Source organism: Topomyia yanbarensis, chromosome 2 (genome assembly GCF_030247195.1).
Source record: "Topomyia yanbarensis strain Yona2022 chromosome 2, ASM3024719v1, whole genome shotgun sequence".
Classification (NCBI taxonomy): domain Eukaryota; kingdom Metazoa; phylum Arthropoda; class Insecta; order Diptera; family Culicidae; genus Topomyia; species Topomyia yanbarensis.
This window is the reverse complement of record NC_080671.1, coordinates 425,082,436-425,103,416: the sequence shown is the minus strand read 5'-3', so window position 1 is coordinate 425,103,416 and position 20,981 is coordinate 425,082,436. Positions and strand designations below refer to the sequence as shown.

Genomic DNA, 20,981 nt, shown 5'->3' with positions numbered 1-20,981 from the left:
AGCTAAATCGCGATGTTGTTAAATCGCCATGCGAAGTTCGTGTGCTTTTCAGACAACAGGTTCAGCAGAAAGTTTTTTAAAATAGGTGAAAGACCATGCTGGTGCAGCTTCCCTGACAGAATGTTGATAGAAACTGAGTCAAAAGCCCCCTTACTATCCAAGAAGACTGATGCCATCTGCTCTATGTTAGCATAGGTCATCTGGATTTCTGTAGAAAGCAACGCAAGGCAATCGTTCTTTATCGTTTATCTGACAGTAAGCCATTTGCTTTGTCGAGGCGGAACAAGATAATTTTCTCGAACAAGCATTGCAATCGGTCGATACGAGTTGTGGTCGGAGGCTAGTTTTTGGATGGCGATGACCTTCACTTGCCTCCAGTCATAAGGGACAATGTTACCCTCTAGAAACTTGTTGAATAAGTTCAACAAGCGCCTTTTTAGTGTCAGGCAGATCCTTTTGCAAGTTGATTTGATTCTGTCTAACCCTGGGGCGTTATTGCTGCATGATAAAAGAGCAAGTCAGAACTCCGCCATCGTAAACGGTGTTTCGGTCACGGTACCGTATGAAGACGTGGCGCGGTACGTTTTCTCTACCAGAACAGAGTCCGGACAGATCTTCTTGGCGAAAGCGAATATCCACCGGTTTGAATATTCCGTGTTCTCGTTGGTACTGTTTCGGTTACGCATACGTCGAGCTTCCACGAAGACTAAAAAGCAAACTGACTTTACCACCTTTTTCCTACCTTTACTATGAATTCTAGATTGAACTATGGTTAGGGTCCCAGGTCGGTAAATGCCGAATCTTCGTTTTCACACGGCTTCTAAGATGGCGTGAGGTGCAATTGTATCCCAGTGCAACGTTTTAGGGAACGTTATTGTTCCGGTAAGAGTACAGGGCACCTCCAGCCTAACCTAGAGAAACACAATTCCAACAACCGCCATCGTATCAAGGGCAACGGAGATAAGGCGGCCAACTACATTCACGCAAAACGAAATTCATAAGATTTATATTATGATGCATAGAAAATTATAATTATGATAAATCCCCACGCGAAAAAACGAGCTTTCACACAAGTTTCATAACGCGAGGCAGATATTTGGAACAACTTGCGTTCTCATTCAGCCCTTCGTTAGGTAAATTTACGATATTATGGCAGATTGGCTAAGCGCAGTGTTTTATGAAACACGGCCGTTCCTTTCGATCGAGAAAGGCCGCGTGGAATTTTGAGCAAATACGCCAGTACTGGTTGATGAAATGAAATGCTTTGAGTTATCAAATCTGAACAGATGTATGCAATTAATTCACATTGGTCGGTCACCGGGCGGAACTGATGACAAATTTCAATGTTGGTGAATGTAAAAACTAAGCAATTTGGAAAAACGGAAAGCGCTGTCACTGACCGTATGCGAAACTATCATCATTTTATAAATAAATAGAATTGAATCCTCCCACAGTTTGCACGATGTACTTCCTGCTACAGACGAATTTGCCATTAGCAAACAAATACCACCGGATTCAGCGTTACGTCGTGATGTTTATTCCCGGAATATCTATTGTGATAGAAAATTTGCATTTTACATATTCTACTGCAAACTTCCGCGTAGCAACTAGCAACTCGAAAAGAAAACCAAACAAAACAAATCAAAATGTGTTTGATTGAAGGGGGTTGTGTTGTCAGAACATCAATTGAATTGACTTTATTTACCATGGTTGCCAAATGCATATATTATGTAATGTGTCCAACAGATGGTGTCAGTACTGTAAAGGGCGAACACGAAATTATTGCGACACCGAAAATGTCATGCCAATTTTCTTATAATGTTTAAAATCAAACCAAAATTTGAGGGTAGTTTTATACATACATTTACTTCAAAAATCAAAAGAAAAGTTAATCGATGGAGCCTTGAGTGTAAAATTTAACGCATTTTCGCTTGATGCCCTCCATCGAAGTCTTTACAGTGTAATCCGGTACCAGTTTCTCAGTTTTTTTTCCATTTTCTTAACATGTCCTTCTCGTCTTTGACTGTCTTCTTGCTCTTCCGAAGTTCCCGCTTCATCATTGCCCAGTACTGCTTCACCGGGCGCAGCTCCGGACAGTTTGGCGGATTCATGTCCTTTGGAACAAAATGGACAGAATTGGCCTCATACCACTCCAGAACACTTTTAGAATAGTGGCATGATGCCAAATCTGGCCAAAATAGCGGAGCTTCGTCGTGCTGCTGCTGCGGCAAAAGGCGCTTCTCGAGGCACTCAGATTTGTAGATCTCGCCATTTACTGTGCCCTTTGTCACGAAAGGCTCACTCCTCAGTCCGCAAGAGCAGATGGCCTGCCAAATGAGATATTTGGAGACGAACTTCGACATTTTCTTCTTCTTAAATTTGTCGTCCACATAGAACTTGCTCTTGCCGGTGAAAAACTCCAACTCCAACGAGTTTTAGCCGTCGATTGTTGCCGCACATCGCGGTTTGGGAAGTTCTGTACCTTGTATGTATGTAGTCCACCTCTCTTCTTTGCATTCTGGACGTAGCTCTGCGACATGCCGATCTTTTTAGCCAAATCACGACTTGATACGTTGGGATTTGCTTTAATCATCCGCTTCACCCTACCCTCCGTCTTTTTGTTCTCCGGTCCCGGTTTTCTTCCAGCTCCTTTGCCGTGGTCCAACGTCAACCGCTCCTGGAATCGCTTCAACACTCTGGAGACGGTTGAATGGTGAATGTTCAAGATTTTTTCCAACTGCCGGTGCGACAGGTCAGGAAATTCCAGGTGTTTGGAAAGAATTTGTTCTCTCGACTCGCGTTGGTTCACCTCCATTTTCGTTGAATCGAAAAACACGACTTCGAGTTTGACAGCATGTAAACAATACACATCAATGAGGAAGTGTGCAAAATTTGGTTGATTTTTACCCAATGGTAAAAAAGTTATGCCCTGTTGAATGTGTCGCAATAATTTCGTGTTCGCCCTTTACTGATCAAAAATCAACAAAATGGCGCCGATGGGGTGGCTTGTTATGAGCTACAATGACAGTAGGTGCTGTCATTTGGCAAATTTCTGTTTCATCTTCACACACCTGGTAATAGATAGTTTTGCTCGTCGTATGTATTTATCTCTTTATATTTTTATATGTCTTTCTTTCAATGTCAATCTTGATAATCTTGATGTGTTACTCCTCGACTGTACATATCATGTTTGTTTACATTGATCTATTGGAGCCATTGTTTTCATTTCGATTGGAACTTTAGATTTTAGTTTTTGCGCATATCTATACAAAAATCAAAACTGATTTTTAAAATTATAGTTATGCGTCCACAGTTACCGTTCTTACCCTTGTAACTACTGGCCATCAAGTGTTTTCATAGAATTTATGACATGAGCGAAAACTATATTAACACGATGCACAGTAAAATATATTTATGTCATGACCCGACTAAAACCCTTTCCGATGTTATCAGACACATTAAAAGTGCAGACATCCAGTTATGCTTCTAAGCTGGCGTTAAAATGATTTGAGGCACCATTCACCGATTTAACAATCGACAATAATTTCTCACATACTGATTCCTATTTTGTCGTTCTGCTTTCCTGATCATCGTCCCCCGCAGCTACTCAATTTACCTCCAAGAAAAACAACACCAGCACCAGCAGCAGCAACGAAAGCAGCCCACCAACCAACAATGAACCGACGCATCCCGACAACCCGTACCTGGTGGGGGTGCAATCACGGTAATAAATTGTGAATTGTGCTGTTTTGCTTTTGGTTGAACAGCTATACCACAGACAACAGACATCCAAGTCACGGTTTCAATGTGTGTGTGTGTTCTTTTTAAATAACATCAGCAACTAGCAGGCGCTACGATCGGTTAGAAGACTGTCAGAAATGGTTTTACGAGCCTTGTAATCAATTAGGTTCTTTACTGGCACTGTCAACCTCACTTTTCTTGTTAGTTCACTAGTACTGTTTACATGGACTTAGAAAAATTTGGTGGACGACTAGATTCGCTCGAAGCAAATCCAAAGAATTTTTCTAAGTCCATGTAAACAGTACAAACGAACTGTCCAAAATGAACATCGAGTTCACTCGGGTGTTCATTTGTGACAGATCGCTTGTACTGTTTACATGGACTTAGAAAAATTCTTGGCGATTTGCTTTGAGTGAATCTAGTCGTCCACAGAATTTTTTTAACACCATGTGAATAGTACTGGTGAACTGTCAAGAAAAATGAGGTTAGCTATGCTAGTAAAGATTCTTTTTGCTTAAAATTCAGCAATTGATTTGTCAAAATGACAGCGCAGTGACCGAATTTTCAATAATCTGGGTTAAATTCCTGAAAAGTCGATGATTGGGCTGTCAATTTGACAGCTAGATTTCAGAATTTTCAGCAAAAAGAATCTGTCAAATGGTTGAAATTGAATTTCTAAGTTTTCAGTATTTTGAACCGCCAAATTTTTGTATGTGTTGTTGGTTTACACAAAAGAACTTGAATTCGATGGTGTTTTGAATCGTAGATGTCTGTATTCTGAGGCTACATCATCTCCTAACAATTCTGTTATGATTTTTCTTTCAACGCTGCATGAATCAATTGGCAACTGCATGTGTCATAGATTCCGCCGTCGGTACTACCACAAAACCATCTTCATTGTGCTGATTATCGTGATAGTAATTCTTCTGGTCGGGCTTATCGTTGTCGCTTGTTTGTGTAAGTGAGCTAAATCGTAATCAAATGGTTCAGTAAGCACCAAGAATTGTTCACTTCCAGTGCACTTCCCACCGGACGTTTGCCACACTACGGAATGTCTCCGGTCGGCGGCAACCCTGAAGCAAAGCATGGATATGAGCGTGGATCCCTGCGAGGACTTTTACCAGTACACCTGTGGTAACTGGGCAAACGATCATCCACGTCCGGATAGCTATACCAGTTACGATTGGTTCAGCGAACGACAGGCGAAGATCCTGCGCAATATTCGTCAATATCTGCAGATGAATGAGAGTGTTGGTGAACCGAAACCGGTCGGACAAGCCCGAGCAATGTACAAGGCATGTATGAATTTGAGTAAGTTTGGTTGTACCGAATCGATAGGAAATGGTTGTTAAACCCTTAACTTTCTTAGCTGCCATGGATGCCCTCGGATATAAACCATTGTTCGTCTTGCTGAACGAGTTTTATCTGCCGAACTATCCAACGATGCTGAATCTAACGGAAACGGACTACGAAAGCTACAGCTTCGATTGGGTTCGATCACTAGCTAGAATAAGGCAACAACACGGTATGGACTTGATGATAGGATTCGATGTGTTTCCTAATCCGAGGGATCGTGACTACAACGTGTTGGTGCTTGGTACACCCGAAAGAGGGTCTGACTTGCCTTTGTAAGTACGGTCAAGTAGAATCGTGGCGAATTCATAAAATTTGAACTCTTCATAGTAACGATGATGTCATGAAGCACGTAACTAGGGCAAAACGTAAAGTGATGGCCAACGAAAGGGAAGACGACGACGACGACGACGACGAAAACGACCCGGAAGACAACACCGACTACATGAAGGCCTACAAAAACTTCATGATTGGTGCGATGAAAGTATTAGTCAACAGCACTGATCCCACGATAGCCCTAGATTCGTTTGCCGATAGTTTCAGTAAAGCTGCTGATATCTACGTAAAGATGTCTAGGGTTATAATGAAGGTTAATAGTTGATAAAGTCTTCCAAAAAATTCTTCAATATCTCCAATTTTCTTACAGCTAGATAAACTAGCAGAGAACAGCTCTAAAAGCAACACCCTAGAAGACTCGCTCAATCTACAAGATCTGGTCAACATGACCGTTCACGACCTTCAAACCCTCACCGATCTGTACTTGGCTCCCAAGCAGCCACTCCCGATCTGGGAACACTATGTTGAAGAGGTTTTCGACGGTATTCCCGAAGCTCTACTGAACTTAAACGATGACCTTATCCTAACCAGCAACGCGGACATCTTCTACCTTCAGCTACTAGCAAACTACCTATCGCAAACTCCCCTGGTACACATCGAACTATTCATCTGGTGGACGGTTGTCGAAGAGTTGATACTGCACACGACGACAGAGATACGCAAACTGCATTACGAATACTACAAGGTGACCACGGTGACCGAGAGTTACACGCCCCGATCACTGTATTGTGCCGGAGCTGTCAACAAACTGCTGGGAATGGCCGTGAGTTATGCAATTTCCGATCCAAACTTTCTGCGGGACATCAAACCAAAGGTGGAACATATGCTGCGATACATCCAGGATGCTTTCGAACGGCTGGTTCGCGATACAACCTGGATGGACTGGAAGACCAAGCGATCTACGCTGGAGAAGTCAAAGGCGATGCGAAGCCTGATAGGTTTTCCCGAGTGGATACTGCAGAAGAATAAACTGGAGGAGTATTACGATAAGGTTGGCAGTACATGGTTGTGAGATGATTTTATGATAATCGTTGATGATTTTCAGATAGATATCAACGATACGCAACACCTGAATAATATGATCCAGATCGTCCAATTGAAGAACATCAAGCAGCTTCGGCGGTGGCGCTTGCGGAACGTGCTCGGTTGGGACACCGTCCCGACAAACGTCAACGCATTCCACACTTTCCAGGACAATGCTATTAGTAAGTACCTCTGAGATAGATGGTATCCAAATACTACAACAAGTAACCTCCGCTACATTTTTGGAGTGCAGCCATACCGATCGCCATTCTACAGTACCCATTTTATCACCTGGGCCTAGAGTAAGCGTTGGTTCAATGGGCAACTATTTCCACACCTAATCACTCGATTTAAGTGCACTTTCGGCACCCAAAAAGACACGCGTGGTTATCGAAGCGAACACCCGCAACCGCTTCTTCTTCTTCTTACGTCTGCAGCAGAAAGCTGAATTGTAATTATTTGATCATTCCAACACTTTCAGGGCGTTAAACTACGGCGCGATCGGAACGATACTGGGTCACGAGTTGACACACGGTTTTGATGATAGTGGTGAGTGGTGAGTTCTACTAAACGTTCTGATAATCACTTGAAACGATTTCAGGTCGTCAGTTCGATAAGGAAGGCAACCTGAAACAATGGTGGACGAACGGTACGGTTCGAGAGTACGTTAACAGATCCAGCTGTTTTGTTCAACAATACAGCGGTTACTACGTCGCAGAAGCAAACGATTTTGTAGATTCAAATTGTAGTCTTCTATCTTTGAAGAATTGAGCTAACAATGCTCGTTTTTTTTTCAGATCGATGGACAACAAACTCTCGGTGAGAACATTGCCGACAATGGTGGAGTCCAGGAAGCCTACCAGGCCTACAAAATCTACCAGCAGCACAACGGCAAAGAAGCACTTCTGCCAGGTTTCGAAAACTACACCCACGAACAGTTGTTCTTCATTTCCTACGGAAATGTACCTATACTCGTTCTAATTCTTTTATCCAACCTGTGTAATGATGAAAAAAACAATTTTTCTTTCCCCAGCTATGGTGCGAATCTCACACGGAATCGGCAGCGAAGGCCGCTCTGGACGATACGCACTGTCCAGGCTGGATTCGGCTCAAGGGAGTACTCAGCAATTCCCAGGAGTTCAGCCGAACGTTCGACTGCAAGCGAGGTAGCGGAATGAATCCGGCCGTGGACAAGTGTCGGATTTGGTAGAATGAAGTGCCTTCGAATGTGCACGTGTGGTTTTTAAATTTATCAATGACCGGGTTTCAGTACTCATCTGTACTAGTGCAAACAAGTGTGATAATAAGTGCAATAAAATACTAGCTATTTAATTCAATCCATGTTTTGCTTATTATAAATTTCGAATTTCTCTGTGGAATTCTAAAAATCAGTCCGCTGTCAGCCTCTATCAGACTTACTTACCTTATCGTTCAGGCTAGAGCCTTGTTGTCTCTTGCTGTATGCAGAAGCCGTCTTCACTCCACTTTGTCCATTGCTGCTTGTCGCCAGCCTCGCAGTCTTCGAAGAGTCCGCAGGTCGTCCTCTATCTGGTCGATCCACCGTGCTCACTGTGCGCCCCGTCTCCTTGTCCTCAAGAACCATTCTTCCAGCAGCTGATGCAACTCATGGTCCATTCACCTGCGCCACGTTCCATCTTCCATCTGCACGCCACCATATATGATACGCAACACCTTTCGTTCCAAAAATCCAAGGGCACGTAGGTCCTCCACAAGCATCCAGGTCCAGGTCTCGTGGCCGTAGAGGACCACCGGTCTAATCAGTGTCTTGTAGATAATCAACTTCGTGCGGCGGCCAAAGTAGGCACGATTTCTCTCTGAATTTCTCTGCTGAGTCATCGGTTACCAGTGATCCCAAATACACGAATTCGTCGACCATCTCGATTTCGTCACCGTCAATTCACATTGTCGTCTCTAAAACCTTTTCCTCTCATGCATTTTGTCTTCGAAAAGTTGATGACAAGTCCAATACTGCTGGCTTCAGCCTTCAGTCTGATGTACGTTTGCGACATCGCTTCAAAGTTCCGTTCCATTATGTCAATGTCGTCGGCGAAGCCAAGAAGCTGGACGGACTTCCTGACGATCGTCAGCCTCTATCTGAGCCAATGCTATAATCAAGCAAAACAATTGAAAAATAACAGTCTTCCCAAGCCAATGCGAACAATAAAGCACCGTTACTTTCAATCCTGCCGTAGCGGTCTTTCACCATGATGAAGAAGGCTCACAACCAAAGTTTGAATGCACTTCGGCATAATACAGTGGCAATTTGTTTAAATTATTGTCCAATGCGCCCTAGTAGTCGCGGAGTGGTACACAAGTAATACGGTTTAGGCTTACAGCAGTAACCTTAATCCAATCCCATTACTTTTCATTTCACAATTTAAAGATACATGCCCGTTTGCCCAACATGGTATCCTTGAGCATAAATGGCCGTGGATGATAAATCTCCTGATTTCAGTATGGATATCATGCATATACTCAATAAAGATTCCCACAGATCCTAACAGTTTCTGTGACCGACCTGCTCAATATCCGGATGAAACGCAAATAACAAGTGTTATAGTGAATGACCTCAAACAGGAAAACAAGATTGTTTGCTGCAATCGTTTTACGCGGGAGTATCGCATCTACGTGCCTGTCCAGGCAGTGGAGATCAATGGTGCAGCCATCAAGTAGGGTCTGAGGTGCCTAAATCTGACAAGACATTCCGCAACTCCAAATGGAAGGTTTTTTTGTACGAATGCTTGTGTGAAAGAGTCGTTTCGACATAGTTCCCTAATGTGACTCCTGCTGAAGTATTGGGTTGGTTATTTCAAGGACCCCTCACTTTAACAGCCATTCCATTCAGCAAAAATCACATCTTATTTTGAGCAGTCTCCGGTGAACTTCGCAGTGTTGTGTCATCCTAACTATCTCCTATTGAAGAACGTCAGTTTTTCTGTTTGTAATTTGGATAATGGACTGCTTAAATTGCCATCTATTGGTTCATAAGGTGATGTATTTGTTCTTGCAACAAGAATCGGTGCGGTATACGTGGAGTAGAACGTGAGCATGGTTTTTGCTGGATTGAGACTGGAAAGAGTTTGCTACAGGGGGATTCCATATGATATTTCTTAAGCGCTGCTTTAAGGAACGCTCGATGCAAAAGATTTCCTCGTCCCAGCCCTTTGCGAAAATCCCTGTGCGCAGGCCCGACGAGAGGGGGGGTCAGGGGGGGCAACTACCCTGGGGCCCGGGTCTGTTTTGGGGGCCCGCATTTTTAACTGAATTAAATTTATTTTAATTTAATTGATAAAGTTTATTGTTTCTGTCGACACTGCAAATATATTACAATCAACTACTTCAACTTTAGCGGTATTAATTGGGTTCGCAATAATACATCATTTCTGTACCCAGACTCATCACACTCATCAACTAACACGTGTATCACTCAGCTACTCGACGGTTACAGCACCGCGGGGCTAGTTCAACTATGTGACGTCACTAATGACAACAACTGTATTTTGGATCTTTGCTTTGGAAGCCAGGACCTCTCCGATCACTTTGCCGTTTGTCGTGCTCCAGCTCCTCTCGTTAAACTATGCCAACACCACCCTGCTCTTCATTGTTTTCTCCGAAAATGTGTACCTTGTACATTCGAAGATACCACTGAGAAACTGACATATGCCTATCGCAAGACAGATTTTCGAGGAATGCACCTTTTCTTGTCTCGTATCAATTGGAATGAAATCTTGCCACAATCTGATGCAAACGCAGCGGCTGAAATTGTTTCGAACGTACTGATTTATGCTATCGACCAGTTTACTCCTAAAAAACTCAATCATGGCTGTGAATATCCTCCATGGTCGAATCGTACACTAAAAACCTATTTTAATCCACCTAGCGGTGCAATTGTGCCTTTCTCAATCATGAATCACGAGAATGTGTGCGTTGTTTATATTCATTAAAAACTTTTAAATGCATATTTTACATTTTATTATTATACATCACATGACAACTATATACAGGAAAATAAATCATTATTCGAGTTCTAAAATTTTGAAAAAGAAAAAACAGCCACGGTAATATTAAACTGAAAAAAGGTGCGAAATCGGCAAAGTCCCAAAAAGTAGATTTTTATAAAAAAAAAATTTCGAGATAACATAAAATCTCGACGTTTCATGCATTTTAAATTTGATGCCAAACAAATTTGATGCCAAACAAATTTTAAATTTGATGCCAAACAAAAATACGAATTCGATTTCCGAAATTTCATGGGGTGCCCCTTTGAAAAAAAAATTAGAGTTCCGGCTTATATGGGAATTTCACATGTAACCGGACGATTTAGTCTATATTTCCGGACCCATATAAGCGATCCGTACGAAATTTTATAGACATCTGTGGAGATATTATAGCTATCATTTGGGACTAAGTTTGTGAAAATCGACCCAACCATTTCCGGGAAACTGATGTGAGTTCGTAAATTTTGAAAGATGGCCGCTTTTCCCGGGCACTTCCGGAACCGTCTATGGTGGTCAATGTAGTCAACGAAAGTTTGGTTGGCCGTCGGTGACCTAGAACAGCAAATTTAAGTTGTTTGAGAGACATTTTAGCAATTTTTTTACCTTTTTGCCTTTCTCATATAGAAAGGTTATGCAATCACTCTGAAAAATGTCAACCTAATCCCGGCCCGGAGGGCCGAGTGTCATATCCCATTCGACTCAGTTCGTCGAGATCGGAAAAAGTCTGTATGTGTGTATGTGTGTATGTATGTGTGTGTATGTGTGTGTATGTGTGTGTATGTGTGTGTATGTGTGTGTATGTGTGTGTATGTATGTGCGTATGTGTCAAATAATGTCACTCATTTTTCTCAGAGATGGCTGGACCGATTAGCCCAAACTTAGTCTCAAATGAAAGGTGCAACCTTTCAACCTGCTATTGAATTTTGGATCGATCGGAATTCTGGTTCCGGAATTACGGGTTTCAGAGTGCGGCCACACAGAAATTTCTCATATAAACTATGGGAAAAATTAAAAAGAGAATTTTTATTTTTGATGCTAAATGTGTTCAAGGTGCATGAAACGTCGAGATTTGATGCAAACTCGAAAAAAAATTTGACGACGATTCACTTTTTTGGATTTTGGCACATTTTTGCCTTTCTCATATAGAAAGGTTATGCAATCACTCTGAAAAACGTCAACCTAATCCCGGCCAAATTTTTTTTTTCGTTCGTTCATGGGACTTTCGCCCTCCTCACATACCCACCCCCGCATGACAAAATGAGTTAGCAAGCAGATAACATTGATCTAATGCTGATTAGGCTAATGGAGTATTTTTTTTTTGTTTCAAGTGTTTCACCGTCGACACGTAGCTCATCAAGTTCGTGGCTGGCATGCCATTGTGTATAAGTGCAAAGTGTACTAAGAATGTAATGGACATTTCCTCGATTATGTTGAACATAAAAAGCCTCCGTGCCATAGTTTAGAGAAATGAGAAAGGCACAATTGCACCGCTAGGTGGATTAAAACAGGTTTTTGCTTTCATCGGAGTATCGGTTTGAATCACAATTTGCTATGTGATCGCACGCCACAACCTGTAACTCCGAAACCGGAAGTCGGATCGGGATGAAATTAAATAGCCATTTACGGGAACGCAATACCTTTCATTTGAGGCCAAGTTTAGTCGAATCGGTCTAGCCATCTCCGAGAAACCGATTTGACTGTTATTCTGAATTTAGATACTTCCGCCGGGGCTTCCGGAACCGATGATGGTGGCCAATGTGGCCAATTAGACTTTGAATGGATGTTAGTGACCTAATACTACAAATCGAAGCAGTTGTGGTCATATTTTGGAAAAAAATTCACCTTTATACCTTCATTGCAGAATTTATTTAAATCGACATTTTCTGCGTGTTCGTACTAATCACCCTGTAATTCCGGAACCGGAAGTCGGATCCATTAGAAATTCAATAGCAGCCTATGGGAACGTTGCACCTTTCATTTGAGACTAAGTTTGTCAAAATCGGTTCAGCCATCTCTGAGAAAAATGAGTGACATTTTTGGTCACATTCACACACATACGCACATTCACACACACACATACATACATACACACATACATACACACACAGACATTTGCCGAACTCGACGAACTGAATCGAATGGTATATGTCACTCGGCCCTCCGGGCCTCCGTTAAAAAGTCGGTTTTGAGAGCAATTGCAATACCTTTCTATTGAGAAAGGCAAAAAGTTTAAATCGGCCAAAAGGTCAGCTCTAAAAAAGTTTTCGAAATACCGAACCGATATGCTAATGAATCAGAATCTTCTTAAATCATTGTTACAAGAGACTTAATAAGTCTCTAATCTATTCCTACCTTCATCGTATTCAGAGCCACCTTCGTAACAATCCAAAAAAGTTTTGGAATTACGTTAATGAACAGAGGCGTGAGTCAGGTTTACCCACTTCTATGTCGCTGGGTGATTTAGAAGCGACTTCATTGCCGGACATCTGTAAGTTATTTCGCCAACAATTCAGCAGTGTTTTTACCAATGATACTCTTAATAATCAACAAGTCTCCGCAGCAGCCGACAACATTCCCCGTAGGACTAGTATTGGACCTCATTTCTTCCGATATTGTACTAAAAGCTTGCACAAAACTCAAGTGTTCTAACACTCCTGGACCTGACGGAATCCCATCATCTATCATTAAAAAATGCTCGTCGTCGCTTTGCCTACCTCTGTCCGTCGTTTTCAATATATCGTTAAGTTCCGGAGTGTTTCCTACCATCTGGAAATCATCTTACGTTTTTCCGGTTTATAAAAAAGGATCCAAAAGCGAAGTTCCCAATTACCGAGGAATCGCATCTTTATGTGCACTATCGAAATTATTGGAGCTCATCGTTCTCGAGTTTTTGACACATTGTTGTTCTAGATACATCTCAGAAACTCAACACGGTTTCATTCCCAGGCGATCTACTTGCACTAATTTAGTAGCCTACACCTCATTTATCGCTCGCTCGCTACAGGATCGATTGCAGGCTGATGCAATATACACCGATCTGTCGGCCGCCTTCAATAAAATCAACCAATGGCTTCGATCTTACTTGTCAGGCCGTAAAATGTCTGTTAAAATCGGGAATCATTTATCCTCATCCTTCGACGTAACGTCCGGCGTACCTCAAGGCAGCCATATCGGTCCTTATATTTTCCTTCTATACATAAACGATCTGGATTCATTGATTAAGTGCTTCAATGTCTTATGCCGATGATTATAAGTTATTCCATATAGTTAAAAGTTACTCTGATGCTTTGTTTTTGCAATCTCAGTTAGACATTTTCGCTAATTGGTGCATGACTAACAGGATGGCTTTGAATGCTTCGAAGTGTTCTGTGATTACGTTTGCACCAAAACGCTCCATCGTAACATTCGACTACACTATCTTGCAAAACAAATTAAAAAGAGAAACTACAGTGAAAGATTTAGTGGTTCTTGTGGATTTAAAGCTTACATTTAAGGATCACATTGCTTTTATCTCGTCTAAGGCTTCGCGTAATCTAGGAGTTATTTTTAGGGTTACTAAGCATTTCACTAACGTACAGTGCTTAAAAACGTTGTACTGCTCGCTCGTTCGTTCCATACTGGAATACGCCGCCGTTGTTTGGGCTCCTTTCTACAAGAACAGCATTCAACGCATCGAGAGTATTGAGCGTAAATTTGTGCGTTTTGCGCTGCGCCGCCTGCCTTGGAGCGATCCCTACAATCTGCCCAGATATGAAGTTGTTTACAATTTATCATATTCTTAGCTAATGTTACTAATAAAAGTTGGATATTTTCGGAATGGGGTTGACGAGTAGATGACGAAAATCAATGAATTTGAAAACCAAGATGGCGAATTCCAGTTAAGACATCTCTATAACCTAAAATATTGACATTTTCGAAAAAAGATAATCATAGAATAGATATAGGTATATTGATTTGTGATGCGGATGATATGATTATAGAAAACTTCTCTGAACCAGAAGACGCTATATTGGCCTTCAAAAGGGCATCGCTCATCTACTCGGCAAACCCGCTTAAAAATACCCTCATAGTTTATACAGATATTGTTTGAAATAGCTCCAAGGTACCATTTCTATCATCTACTCATTAAGCCCGTTTCAAAAATTCCCAAATTGTTAGGGTTATCGAGATTATTGTTCAATCGGAAGTCTCCATCCTGGATTTCAAAAAGGTGCCAAATATCCATTTTCATCATGTACTTGTCAAGCCCGTTCCGGAAATACCCATATTGTTAGGGTTATCGATAATGTCGCTCAACCAACGAATTTTGATAAGAATGTGAAGCGAATTTTTTACGATCTAAATCCCAAAAAACGAACTAATTCAATTTACGAACCCTTGGCTTGGTCCGTAAATAGCGGTTCCAGTGAACACATTTGATGCAGAAAAATGTGGGAATTGAACTAGATACTTATTCTACCTATTAGTATTCACCAAAAGTTGAAACTCTTTCTCTCACAACTCTCTGTCTCAGTCTTTCTAACAGCAGACTTCGCTGTTGGATCCCATACATCGCATTCGGAATGTTTTCTCTCTGAATGTTAGCGCAAATGTAACAACTGATTCCAAAACCGATTTTACCATTTTCAGAAACCAATAAAGAAAATTCGTTCAGGTCATAGTGACAACTGCAATAGCTGCATCCAGTGCCTCAAAATCATCAACATGTACCAACAATAAGAAACAAGGCAGCATCAGTGGTGCGAAATTTTACATTCAGTTGCCTATTTCTGATTAATTTGCTGAATTCAATATTCAGTTTCAATGCTTCCCTCATTCATTCACTTCCAAACTGACTGAAATTTTATGAAGAATCGAATGGTTGAGTGCAGAGGAAATATAAATTCATTCACAAACCAAAGCATTCATTTGTTATTATGTGGACAGTTTGAAGGCAGAAGTTCTTTTACATTTTCGAGCATAACTGAACTGCATAATCTATATCTGGTGCACTTTTGCTTGATGATCTCAGAGCGGACGGACGAGGAAAACAAACAAACCTTCGATTCATCGCGGCGGGCATAAATAGAATTTTATTTCTCTTTCAAGCTCACGAAGGGATGTCAATTTTTCTAAGCTCGGATTCTGAGCAGCATTAACGATGGTAGCATTAACGTGCGTCAAGGGAGCATGAACGATGGCGATATGGACTGTATGGCAATGTCGCAAAAAAGGTTTCCAATTGCAATGGCAAATCGGACGCAAGTCATTCTAATGGCCAGCCACAAACAAATATTCCTTTATTATTTTTATTTTTTCATCTATTACTTATTTAAAATACTGACGACTCTGGTAAGCTAACGCATTGAATCGTATCAAATAAACAATTTTCATAAAAAATAGTTTAATTGAAACGGTTGCATTTGTATAGTTCCTCTAATCGATGTTGAAATAAGAAGTCATATATGGTACGGCCCGTCAGTACTTCGAACCCCGGGGCCCGGCGCGGCTCTCGACGGCCCTGCCTGTGCGTTCTCGACTCGTGTAGAGTCTGTATTTGATGAACCATAAGAGGAAACATTTTCATTTAATCCAGGGACGTTCAGGATGAGGAGAAATTCTTCCTCCCCTGGAATGCCTCGTAATTATTCTGTCTTAAAGCTGTAGCAAGTTACTGACGGGTGTACTATCTTGAATTCCAACAATGACGAGAACGATAACGCAAGAGAAGACAGATCGAATGGTCCCCTAGTTGTTGCGAGCAACACAGCTAGTATTTCACCGCCAAGGAAGGAAGTAGATCTCAACACACAGCATCAAACTGTGTCAACAAGATCCGACGAAGTGGCATTTCCAGTGTTCCTTATAATTTTTACATATTGCAGAAACATAAAAGATCTAATAATCCTATTGCATTGAACCCTTTTCCAATAAACTAATAAAAAAGTGGACGGGCATAGCGAAGATGGTAAATCGCTTGCCTTGTACGCAGCTCACCTGGGTTCGATTCCCAACCCCGCACAGAGGTTTGGAGATTTTTCTAAGAAGATATTTTTCTAATCCGAAAAATAGGCGAACAGGGAGTTTAAAAACCCCAAAAACAAACATATAACCAAACGGTCCGGTGCTGGACTAATCAAATTTTCTGACATCAAGGATTTCATTTTCGCAGCTTTCAATATTGCTGATCCGCCTGAAAGATTTGTGATAACTTTTCTCCCTATAGAGAAAGCATTTTTGAAGCAATTGACAGCTAAATAACACGTAGCCTACGATGGCTAATAGCGTTTTTGCTTGAACTCGAAACTGAGTCAGGTTCTAACCCCAACCGCTGTCAGTTCATACATTTTATGGCAACTCTTTAAACGGCAGGATATCTATGACATTAGCGCGCTGAGAGTTATTAGACCACATTGTATTCGCGCGATATTGAACGTTCAGGAATCCAATCTAAACCAGAATTATGGTTCGATGACTTAGAATGAGTGTTCTGGTCTACCTCGAATCTATGCACACAAATATGTACGTTACCAGTGGTAACCTTTAATTGATCATCTGTTGTTTCAAAACAGCATTGCGAAAAATATTTCAAACTAATCCTGCTAGCGTAGTAAAGCAACCACACGATTTTCGAGGATTTTTAGAAAATTGCTATCTCGCGTTTAAGGGTTGAGACCTACAGTAAATTCTTGTTAGGATCTAATGACAAATATGTAGTAGTAGGGTGATGAGCCTATTTTAACCATACTAAGCAAGGTGTCTCACTAATTCGGTAATTTCTTACCTTACAATCAATGGAATGCGCAAAAATTGACACCAACCGCTTTGCTTTGTTGTTAAGAACCAATACAATAACACAAATGCGTTGAAAACAGTAAAATTCCCGTGTTTGAGCACAATGAAAATCGAGTGCCCCTATTGTTGCGCTACCATTTGACTCAATGTGTTGAACAAAGATGGCAGACACTGCTCTAACCAATGGCTTCAAATGGGTAGGGTGATAATAGAAACATGGCGCAAATAGGCTCATCACCCTACTAATCCAAGGGCCACTTTGACAAAATATACCTTTCTATCAACTATTTTCATTGCATACTTCGTCGCATCGCTACTTAGGATGAGAAAAAAAAACTTTATCGGGGAAGATTTGTCAAACGCCTTTGACTGCGGTGGCGGCACCCATATGCGTAAGGACAGCAACAGAGTGCAAACAATCTCGACGCGGGCAGGTGTGAAATTGTGTGTACATTTTAAATACTATCATTCGCAGCTAGTTCCCAGCTAGTTAGTGATGTACGCGCGAGTCGTAAGGTCCACCGGAACCTATGAAGTCACGTAACGTGTTTCAGTTGTTTGTCTGACTAGTAGTGAAGTGAGTTGTGGAACATTTATAAGGACATAATGTCCTTTATTCAGTGCTAAGCAATTTTTTAGTTTGTTTTGTCGGCTCTCAAGCAATCGAATTCTCCGAAAGGAAATCTTGGATTCATGAGCGCACTAATAAGTATGTCATTATGACTCTTAGGAACTACGCAAGAGTTGAAAGATGGTTCGATGCAATGAACCAATCATGAGACGAAACGGCACGAGAGAGGAGAGAAGTGTTAAAATCATCCAAAAAAGCTGCTAAATGAGTGATCTCGCAAGATTGAAGATAATATTCGATTTTATGCTGAATATAAAGATTTTAGCCGAATTTTCTCTGTAATGATTTTTTGATACCCTATCAGCCCAGCGTATGAAATTTCATACGTTAGTTTTTTTCGCAACAAAACATTCCAAAGTGGTTATTTTATTTTCCCATACTTAATTCGGCATGATATGAGGGCTTAAGAAGTATTTTATAAATTACCAAAAGTTTTAACATAGCTGGGTTATAATGGGTTAAGCCTTGGCTAAGGAGCCATATTGATAATAACATATTTCCAAAATCGAGTTCAACTCCTCGCGATTCGAAGATATGTGATGGAATCAGACAATCTTCATTGCAGAGGGCAGCCCTGGGGCGTGCTGAGTTTTCCTGTATTTGGATCACTTTTCTTGAACATTCATTTTGTTACCGAATAGTTGGCCCATTTTTGCTCGTTTAAAAGTTGTTGATCTTGCAAAATAAGCTATTGTCGATGCAGAGACATAGGGTAAGACGGTATAATACGCCCCACCACCGGGACATAAAAATTAGTTCGGCATTTCTCATATGTTTTCAAACAACAATATATACAAAAGTTTCAAAAGAGATATTTCGATGTAAGTCCCAATTTTATAGGCATTTGAACCAATTTGAAAGAGTCAGATTTGATAGGATTGCTTTGAGCTACTAATTATAATAGAAAAAATCCCATCTCAGTTTTTGAAATGGCTTCATTCTAACTAAGTGTGCATTTAGATCTATCCACGTTTTCACAATAAATAATCACCGGCCAAAGCGCCCCACTACATTATGGATGGTATGCCCTATTATAAGCACAACAGCAAAATAACTATTTAGCCAATTGTAGGCTTTAAATAGAGTGACCAGACAGACGTCCCGGATTAGGCATGACAGTCCCGGATTTCAAGGTCTTGTCCCGCATGGTAAAACGTCCCGGAAAGTATCCCGTATATACCAAAATGCTGATCTTTTTTTCCATAATACCCATGTTGCCCACTAGAGTGACAAGAAAAAAAATGCACAAGTGTTCGCTCCTTATTTGAGTCAAATCAGTTTAGCTACCGGACCGCGTTCGAAGCTTGTATGGTATTTTTTGGCAATTTACATTGAGAAAGCCCACTAGCTTGCATTTTTACCGCTCGGTGGCACTTTATGCACTAGTATATCACTGCAATTGAAAATAGAAAAGATATTTTCAGTACTTACAACTTTGTCGAAGACTACAAACTAATCCATCTTCCATACGAGAAATTGTTAAATGTTTATTGAAGGGATGTCCGAGTCAATTTTGCATAGGGCCTAACAGCACATGGTAGCGAATCAGTAGTCGATTCATACGAACTTCACTTTCTCGGACATCACTTCAATAAATATTTTATACCTTCTCGTATAGAAGATGGATTGATTTGCAGTCTTCGGCAAAGTTATAGGCAATAAAATTATCTTTCTTATTTTCACTTGCAGTGATAAACTGATGTATACAGTGCCACCTAGCGGTGGAAATGCAACATAGTGCACTTTCTCAATTTAAATTGTCGAAACAGTGGCGTAGCCAAGGGGGGGTTTTGGGGGTTAAAACCCCCTCCAAACCAAAATATTTGAATTGAAGAAAAAAAGTTTGATGCTGACTAGTTTGTTAAATATTCAAATAATAATTTTGGAAGTTTATTATCTGTTCATTACATTGAGAACCTAATGTTTTAAACGTTATGGGGACTTTTTGTAAATTGTGAGAATGGGATCTTGTAACTAATATTTTAGTGAGGATCCTATAGTTGATAAATCATGTAAATATCAAGCAAAATAGCTCAATGAAAACGCCTACATAGGAACTGATGAAAAATGGCGTTTTATGCTTGTCTCTAACAGGTCAAAATCGGTTTTTATGTGCATTTATATAAAGTGCCACTAGCTAAAATTGGTAATAAAAAAAATTAAAATTTTTCACGTTTTTCGCTATTTATGATGTACATTTGGGTATTGAATTGAATGGCGACAAGATTCCATAATTTGGAAACCCTCAGCTTTTGGAGGTTTAGTATTTAGCACTTTAGCAGCATAATTTTATTGATTAATTTTTCCAGTTGGATGCATTACAAATTACAATCAAATTTAGTTCGAGGCTTAGTGTCTTCAGCAACATTTTCAAGAATGTTATTGAAAATAGCTTGGTTGAAGATATGAATGCAACCCGTAGGGGAGACTGAGGAGACTTGATCCCCGGGGAGACTTGATCCCATCATTGTAACTCAAAGGCGGATCAGAATACATTAATCGAATATATTATAAAGTTACGTAGTTTTATCTAAACATAAATTTCATTAACACAGAAAAAAGAAATTGGACTTTTGTGTAACCGAATTTTTACCGATTTAAAAAAAAATCTCAGAAGAACTGAAGAAGATTTATTTTCTAAATTTTCAAACTTTTATATAATTGATAAAATCGCCCACCACATACTCTACTTTTGCATACAGAATTACAGGAGAATGTCAATTATATGAATACGTTATGATTGAGCTGATTCTTTTGTTCAACTATATTTTTACTAAAGTTTGCTGAAATAGATGCTATGGGTTCACTTGATCCCTTCAAATTCGTGGAGATTTGATCCCCTTCGCCATACTTCATACACACCACTGAAAATAACCAAATTCACACCAGAACAATTGAAGTCATTGTTGTCATAAAAAATGTCAAAAATGAACGCTTCATCGTAAAGAAACATAACTGTAATTGTTTACTACAGTATACGTAGCAAACATTCATCCCACATTTGACGTTCCTCAACCATAATAAAGACAGCTTTCAAATAATTGCAGGGAGATTTGGGGAATTCGTAAAAAAATCAGGTGAGAGATGCGTAATATGTAGTAACT

The 20,981-nt window shown here is 40.5% G+C and overlaps 1 protein-coding gene across 1 annotated transcript in view; it reads left to right on the top strand.

Annotated features, from left to right (window-relative positions):
* Positions 1-20,981, top strand: part of LOC131680955 (uncharacterized) — a 52,153-nt gene that overhangs the window by 21,688 nt on the left and 9,484 nt on the right. Inside the window, exons 4-16 of the mRNA XM_058961669.1 lie at positions 3,604-3,724; positions 4,604-4,698; positions 4,759-5,052; positions 5,111-5,369; positions 5,425-5,683; positions 5,741-6,421; positions 6,476-6,635; positions 6,707-6,755; positions 6,935-7,002; positions 7,055-7,185; positions 7,251-7,415; positions 7,487-7,659; positions 8,979-9,143. Coding sequence (XP_058817652.1) covers positions 3,604-3,724; positions 4,604-4,698; positions 4,759-5,052; positions 5,111-5,369; positions 5,425-5,683; positions 5,741-6,421; positions 6,476-6,635; positions 6,707-6,755; positions 6,935-7,002; positions 7,055-7,185; positions 7,251-7,415; positions 7,487-7,659; positions 8,979-9,143 — 2,620 coding nt within the window. The remainder of the gene's footprint in view (positions 1-3,603; positions 3,725-4,603; positions 4,699-4,758; positions 5,053-5,110; positions 5,370-5,424; positions 5,684-5,740; positions 6,422-6,475; positions 6,636-6,706; positions 6,756-6,934; positions 7,003-7,054; positions 7,186-7,250; positions 7,416-7,486; positions 7,660-8,978; positions 9,144-20,981) is intronic.